Raw genomic sequence first — 8,040 nt, 5'->3', positions numbered from 1 at the left:
GAAAAATTTATTTCACAAGTTTTTCCGAGGCAAAGTTAACGATTCCCCGCCGATATATGGTACTTCGTTGGGCACTATTTGCTTCCTTAAGCGTACTTCACCAGTGTTTTGTAACCAACACCCTGTACGTGGTACATTTACCGTTCCGATGGTGTGCATCACTGATCAGTTATTTTCTTTTTTCTTCTTTTCCATGTTTTTAATTGAGAGATTATTGTTTGTAACAAGGGTTCACACCCTTTCTGACACCATTATCCACGAATGAAATCAGAAATTAACTAGTAATACCCACACCCTTTTTAGAATGCAAGAAAATTTTCTTTGGCTATATATATATATATATATATATATATATAAAACTCACCTACTAATGAGTCGCTAGGATAATTGGATAATTGGTATTGTTTATTTCTAACTGCCTCAAGCAATGTAGAAATTAGACAGTACAAATCAATATTGCGTCGTTAACAATCAATGGCCTAGGCTTCTGTACTAAATAATGTTTGTAGACGAAAAAGAAGAGCAAAAAGGACTGAAATACAAAATAAGAACAGCTTTAAAACTTAGTTACACGGAGGACAGTAATTTCTTACGTTTTAAGTTTACGATAGATGACACTCCCAAAAAAATATTTCAATTTTCCACCGTGTGTTCGAAAGCAAGCAACGGGTCGTTCACTCCTCCCTTCACGCCCAAGCCCAGCCACAGCACGTGCTGCAAGGTACGTCATCTGGTGACGTCATATTATCAAATTTCTAATCTACTTTTGGGATCTTAGCCATATTTGCGACTCCAAGTGTCTTATATTAAATGACTTGACCCAGCGTCATTTGTAACGCTTTGGGGTTTTCAAACGTTAATAGGAATCACCCTATAGAGTTGTGTTGTACTGTAAATGAGTCCCTTTATCTATTGCGAAGTAAATAATGAAGCAATTCGTGGACCACTGCGATACCTTCCAACCACTCGAAGATGCATTTTTTTGAGATGTTTAAACTTGTGGGCTTTATATATATCTACTTTACTGTTACTGACGCATGTTACAAAGTACAAAGTGTATGTAGCGTTAATCTTTACCACATGGTGTCACATGTTGATGATGATATACGAAAACAATGTATTTATTGGTAACATACGCTATCATTACTGCACTGTTAGTAAATAGATATGGTAGTAATGATATTTTTAAAATTATTTAATTTGTCAGATGAAACACTATTGAACCATTGTATTTTCTCCCCTCAGAAAATATCATTTTAGTCTTAAGGGGGTGATAAGTCGCAAGTCTGGAACCACCGCTATACGTCACGGTTCAAACAAGCTATAGAAAATTGGGCTTGGTGAGGGGTTCATATTTTGACACAGGAATTATCGTCTCACCTACCAAACAATGAAATGCAAATTTAACAAGAAACTTTTATTTCCTATCATAATAATAGTAACATTGTGAACACGTGCAAGCTAAGAAATTCCGGTGAGTAACCAAATTGGATGAAGTTGACACATGACGTTAACATAATGGACAATTTCTGGAAAGAGACATGATTTGCTTGTGAAATGTGTACGAGAGCTGCGACAGCTCAGAGGCGATTCGGACTGGCGTGGCGCTCACAAAGTGACGCCGTACTGCTTCCAGGTGTCGGCGTTCTTCTTTGTGTACTCGCCCGTGGGGTCGAACTTCGCCTTCAGCTTGGTCCATTCTACAGGGTGCTTCTCTGTGATATGCTTCAGGCTCTTGACAGCCCTCTCCAGCTGGCTAGGCGAGCAGTTTCCACATCCCGTCGCCAACAATTTTGGCAGCCTGCCTGTAGAAGTGTCAAAGAAAATCTTGTGAAACAGTCTCACTGTAATTTTTTCCAGTTACATTTAATATTCGTTTAGATTTATATTTACTTTAAAACACAGTATACAATGCACAGTGGGATTATTAATCATTTCGTTGGGTGATACTGGCTAGCACCATGTACAGACAGTTCCTGTAATACTGGACGACCTGGAGTTACTTAGAGTTGAGCAGTGACACAAACGGGGCCAAGTGGAGCATGCGTTCCGCAGATGCCGCTATCAGCTAAAGCGGGCAGGAAAAAGAGTTGTCTTGTTCTGCAGCGGCGTATCTTTAATGTCATAAGAGAGGGCAGAGAACGGCAGTTTATGATGATCAAAGTGACAGAGGCCTGCAGTGCGGTCAGAGGGGGCGGGAGGATATTCTGTTGGGGTGAAAACTATCTGCGAATAGTGTACCTTGAGAAAAGTTTTGGTGACAGAAGATGGCAAAAGGACATGTTTTTAATAAGAAGTGCGGGGGACACAAATAATGGTCGTCCGTTGCACTTTGAAGAATCCTCTCATGGGAGGAGCGTTGCATACCTGCCACCGAAAATAAGAGACATGTTTTCCTTTGTCAACGTTTAAACGATCTTGGGGTTGGGAGTTGGGAACCGGAAACTTCGGGATACTCTTCTGAAAGAAGTATGAACTGTAGGTGATTATCTGCATATTCATGGGTTGTGGAGTGGAAGTAATGTTTTTGTAAAGGCCACTTGAATTCATCACCTGAGTGCAAAGATGGACGCCATGTGTCCAGAAGATAGCTTAGTATGATGTGAACAGGATCATGAACACAGAGATTGACCAATAGCACATCCGTATTGGGATTCATCAAAGACATATCTCCCTGGTACTCGAGAATCAGATTTTGGTATCGATAGCCACAGTGGATAATGTAAAGGTATAAGTATTAATTTCATTACAAGGAGCACATGAAGTCGATTCCCTGCAACGTAGTTTCTTTTGTTAGTCTAGTGATGTTTGTTTAGCTCTTGTGGAGTATGACATACACTAAATTACTTCATTATGGGAGAACACTTCACTTGTAATTCTGTCCCTGGCTAGTAGGCAAACAGAAATGATGACTCATTTTATTATTTATTCTGAGGTAATTGGAGCCCTAGAAATGTGCAACTGGCATATTTCATCCACTGCGTATGCACAGAATACCATGTACATCATCTGTACAGCGGTCGATGCTCCAGTGCGCTTGTCAGTGGTGCAGTACCACTGCTGTCCAGACATCAATATATAATATGTACACAATAGTCAAACAGACAGAGATCCACTGACAGTAAATGTCATAAGCTCCATTTTCTGAAAGAGCTGGTCAGGGTGTATGTCTTCTGTTTCTAGCCACCAACCAGTATCAGGCAGCTTTTTGTCCCTGTTGATCAATCGTATATTGAGGTCTGTCGCCAGCTAGCGGTATATTTTCAGATATTATTTTAATTAGAAAATAAGTTTCGGCATCTCATTAACGCCATTTTCAGCCCCCTATTCACTCCATGCATCCAGAATCAGATACACTGATACATGCATAAAGGGAACCATGAGTATATGGATTCCGAAATTTTTTTACGACAACTGTGATCACCTGCAGTCAGAGAAAAGTGATCTCAGATGTTGTCAAGTTACACAAAAAATTCACGGCATGCTTGTTTTCCTGGCTCCAGTTAAGCGTTTATCGATTTATTTCATTTTGTAACTACGGAGTGCATAGGGACTAGAGGATGGCATTAATGATACTCCTAAACGGTTGTCTAAATAAAATAACATCTGATAATAGACGTCTATTTGACTACTTTGCTTCTGTAAAAATTCTTTTCTAAATAATCTTTCTGTCCGTCTAAAAATGGAGATCGCATGTAAAGAAAGTCAAACATACTTACTGCCAGTCTCGAAATTACATGTGGAGTAGAATACGATATTGTGCACTTTATATTCATACCATTTTACGAAAAAGAATTTATTCGCTATTCTTGATATTCGCGAGCTTGTACCCTGTCTCAGGTGACCTCTCCTTTAACGATTCGTGAAACATTAATGTTTCTTTTCAACCAGAAAGACGACAGACTCTTTGAACTCAAAGCACTAGAGTGATGATGCCCTATTAAAACTCTTTTACATGGGTGGCGTTCAATAAGTAATACAACACAGATTCTTCCTGTATGCAATATGAGGTTTTTCTAACGATTCCAATAGAATGTATTATTCTCCACTCATTCCGCTCCTAAACACAATTTTCAACATCATCTCTGTTCAGCCCCTATACTGTGAGGCCCTTTGCGCACATATCGTGCCTTTCTCCTGGTCGACGTCGGAGCCACTGTCTTGCTGCGTCAATAACTTCCACATCATCCACGTACTTTTTCCCTCTGAATGCTTCCGTCATTGGGTCAAACAGGTGGAAGTCGGGAGGTGCGAGATCCGGGTTGTAGGGCCGATGAGGAGAAACAGCCTAACGAAGTTTCGTGAAGTTTTATTGGATGAGCAGTCTTATGCTATCACGGAAAGCGAGAAATTCGTTGTCTTCTTTGTGGTAACGAATAGGCTGATGTCTTTTCTTCGGTTTCATGTGGGTGGCACAAAACATTTCAGAGTGGATCGTTGTTCCATGAGGGAGGACATCAAGCAGAATATCCCCTTTAGAGTCCCAGAAGATCTTCGCCATGATTTTGCCGGCTATGAGTGCGGCTTTGAACGTTTCCCTTTGGAGGAGAGTTGGTGTTGGACAACTCCATTTTTTGCATTTTTGTTTCAAGTTCTAAGCGATCAATCCATGTTTCATCGCCTGTGACTGTGTTCGAGGAAAAATTGTAATGCGCTAGCAGTTCCGCTCAGATGGCCCTTCACACTCCTTTTAGTACCGCAACTGCTGGACGATTTTTACAGCACCACCAACAGAAACGTCCAGTTGTGTGGCGAGGTGTTTGGTTCGATTTGCCGATCACTTTGAGTGCGTCTGTACGTTGGACCATAGTGGGAGTCAGCTGTGTCTGGCAGGCTGACACCTGCAGATCGGATGCGTTTATACGACCTTGCTGTAATGATGAGAGACGCGCCACGCAAACACTCACCGTGCTTTTGAAGCTACCAAGACTCCGTTGAAATTTAGGAAGTGCCTACGAATATCTTCGATGCTCTCGTGCCTGCCGCTGTGACCGAGCGGTTCTAGGCACTTCAGTCCGGAAGCGCGCTGTTGCTACGGTCGCAGGTTCGTATCCTGCACCGGGCATGGATGTGTGCGATGTTAGTTAGGTTTAAGTAGTTCTAAGGCTAGGGGACTGCTGACTTCAGATATTAATTCCCATAGTGCTCAGAGCCATTTGAACAATTTTTTAAGAATTTATTATCGGAGATAATAGTAGAAACATATATGGGAAGATCTCCATAAGCAACAAACATACGAACACAGAAGAAGTTGACGAGAACGTGTTCACCACTGGGCTGACTTCAGATATTAATTCCCATAGTGCTCAGAGCCATTTGAACAATTTTTTAAGAAGTTATTATCGGAGATAATAGTAGAAACATATATGGGAAGATCTCCATAAGCAACAAACATACGAACACAGAAGAAGTTGACGAGAACGTGTTCACCACTGGGCATTTGGACTGGCGAAGAAACATGCTGATAATACTCTGGTCAATGACATTTAATAGTAGTTACCGGAGCATAATTACTGAAAGAACTCTCAAAAGGTTTCTTGTCATATGTTTTCCTGAAATTACAGTTTCTCTGACAGGGTTCAGATACTCCAATATGTGTAAGATTATTATATCATGAGTATGATCTGTCTTCGAATCGCAATTATCTGACTTAAGAAATGACGGTTTAAGCTTAGCTGATGTACCCAAATCAAAAGTCTAAAATATATCTGGGAGAGTAATATAACTTGTATCACGCACCATGACTTTAAAAAAAAAATTGTTGGGGAATAATCGCCTGCTAACTACAGTAATGGAGGAAATACTGCAATTACTGATAAACGTTAAAGACATTGCTATCACTGACGATAACATCAACACAATGTAGCTCTGAATAGCACTACATGTCTGTAGAGAATTATATCAAACGAGCGATTCGGAGGGTGCTGTAAACAATGAATCAGTTTTCTGGTTTCACTAATTGCCCAAATCATAATCTTAATTCCGTTTAATACTCACATTGTGTACTCTACACAAAAATGTGCATATCACGTAAATGGTAGGAAGGTGTGTCAATGACACGACAAGTATTAAACCAAGAATTTTGTCCAAAGGTTTTCCAATGGAGAAATTAAGGGACGTGTACAATGCAGTAGTCTTCTCCTAATCAATAAAATATTGTTGCTACAGTTTGGAACTGGGCAACAACTTTGCGATTAGGGTCGTTGTCCCATTAAATAAATTATAGTAGCAGGTAAATAAACAATATTATACCACTAAAGTATAGGATCAAAAGCTGGATCTTAAAACGATGGAATGATACTTAATACTAAACAACAGGCCGTGCTATAATTACTTTCATCGGAATTAAGCCTTTAAGGTATACGTAGGATATTGATGTTGTACGAAACATCATCGTATTAGACTATCCGAAAGGAAAGGAAACATCTGTACATTTACATGTATCAAAAGAATCGTTTACTTCGGCACAAACAACTTGACACGGCGAATCGAAGGAGATTATTGCAAAGCGGATGAAAACTGGGTTCGCCGAGAGAAGACGCAAAGCTGATTCTTTTTTACTTAGAGGCGGTCATCGTGCGAAAAGTTCAAGAGAAAGTCAAAAAGAGTTCGCAAGAGGTGGAAATTGGAGAGATATCACGTATTTGGCAGGAAACTAATTCATACAGCACTGGGGATTAGATGGGGGTGCGAACAAAAGATATAAACAAGGGAAGTAGAAAATATCGCCATTATCCAAACTGTCATTGATTCTTTGTTTAGATTAAAGCAAAAGGCGAATTGCAGCTCTATAAAATATTCCCTTAATTCTTAAGAACATTTCTGAGCAGGACAGGAAATTTTAATATGATAGAACCGTGTAATGGTATAAGTGAGTGTAAAATTGTTGCGCAAGAACAAAATAATACGTCTTCTTCACATCACGTGATTTGTTTGTTGTTAACCCGTTATTGCTCACAGTGGAACACAATACCGCCTGATTCTGCTCTTGCATCCGACAAGGAATAAGAAACCAAGTCTCTTGTAGAGATGACATAAAATCTATTAACGAAACGGTGCAGAATTTGTAGTAATTAACATCAAGCATGATTTGGTGAATTTGCAATTCAGAGTGCTACACCATATTTCATGAGCGTATTATTTAATCGAACATCTGTAGCTACCAAGAAAACTGGAAAAGATTTTTGACGATGGTGCACAGTTCAAAAACAAAGCGTGAGAGGCACAAAAAGAGGGAGGTTTAGCTGCCGCACTTACTTTTGATCTCCTTGCCCTCGGTGGTACACCTGCCATCATCTGCATCGAGCATGCACTGGATGTACGATTTCAGGAGGCGGTCGTTGTTGAGGATGTCGTCCACGTTGAGGTTGTCGAGCTTGTCTTGGGGAGCGGCCTTCGCCGAAATTGCAACAGCAGCCACGAGGCAGCAGTAGAAGATCAGGTTTCTTGCCATGACTACCGGGGATCTTCGCACAGACTGTGATGTGCGATATCTGGTGAGCTCCTCTTATACTGCCGCTCTGACGAATGAATGCATGAAGGGGTAACGAGGCATCGGGGTGGGGCGCCTTCGGGAAGACCTAGCGCTCGCACCTAGGATAAAGCGATATCTGCGTGGGTGTTTCTCAACTCCCAAGACCTTGAACAGGCAGTTCTCACTGTATTAACGCACCAGTTTCCTGTAATATGGGAACCAGCAGAATTATCGACACTTTTAATAAGCGGTACATGAAGCGTGGTGCTGGTTTCTTAAATATGCTACGCTCTTTGCAGTTACATTTCATCACATAGAAAACGCACCATTGACAATACCGTTCTCATCCATAATTCCACTAATGTTATTTTATCAGAGATAACGGAAAACATGCTATGTGAGAGTAGCCATAGTTGAATCGTGCTCAGCAAATTCCATCTGCGTGGATGGCGGTGAGATGATCTTTGTGTTCCATGCGACAAGGTAAATAAATTGTTCTCTATTAACAGCAAAAAATTACGTACAGGAATAATAGAATAATATCCAGGACAATATGTGTGTTAATA

General features: G+C 40.5%; 1 protein-coding gene across 1 annotated transcript; it reads right to left on the bottom strand.

The window, feature by feature from the left end:
* Window positions 1–1,402: 1,402 nt before the first annotated feature.
* On the bottom strand, window positions 1,403–7,465 carry LOC126272240 (ejaculatory bulb-specific protein 3-like). Its single transcript, XM_049974943.1, has 2 exons — window positions 7,258–7,465; window positions 1,403–1,805 (listed from the first exon to the last, which is right to left on the bottom strand). Exons 1-2 carry the CDS (start codon window positions 7,451–7,453, stop codon window positions 1,609–1,611), a joined length of 393 nt encoding a protein of 130 aa, XP_049830900.1. The 5' UTR covers window positions 7,454–7,465; the 3' UTR covers window positions 1,403–1,608.
* Window positions 7,466–8,040: the final 575 nt, after the last annotated feature.

This window comes from Schistocerca gregaria, chromosome 5 (assembly GCF_023897955.1).
Source record: "Schistocerca gregaria isolate iqSchGreg1 chromosome 5, iqSchGreg1.2, whole genome shotgun sequence".
In the NCBI taxonomy this organism is placed as follows: Eukaryota; Metazoa; Arthropoda; class Insecta; order Orthoptera; family Acrididae; genus Schistocerca; species Schistocerca gregaria.
Note: the sequence above shows the minus strand (reverse complement) of the source record. Positions and strands in the feature narration are given on the sequence as shown.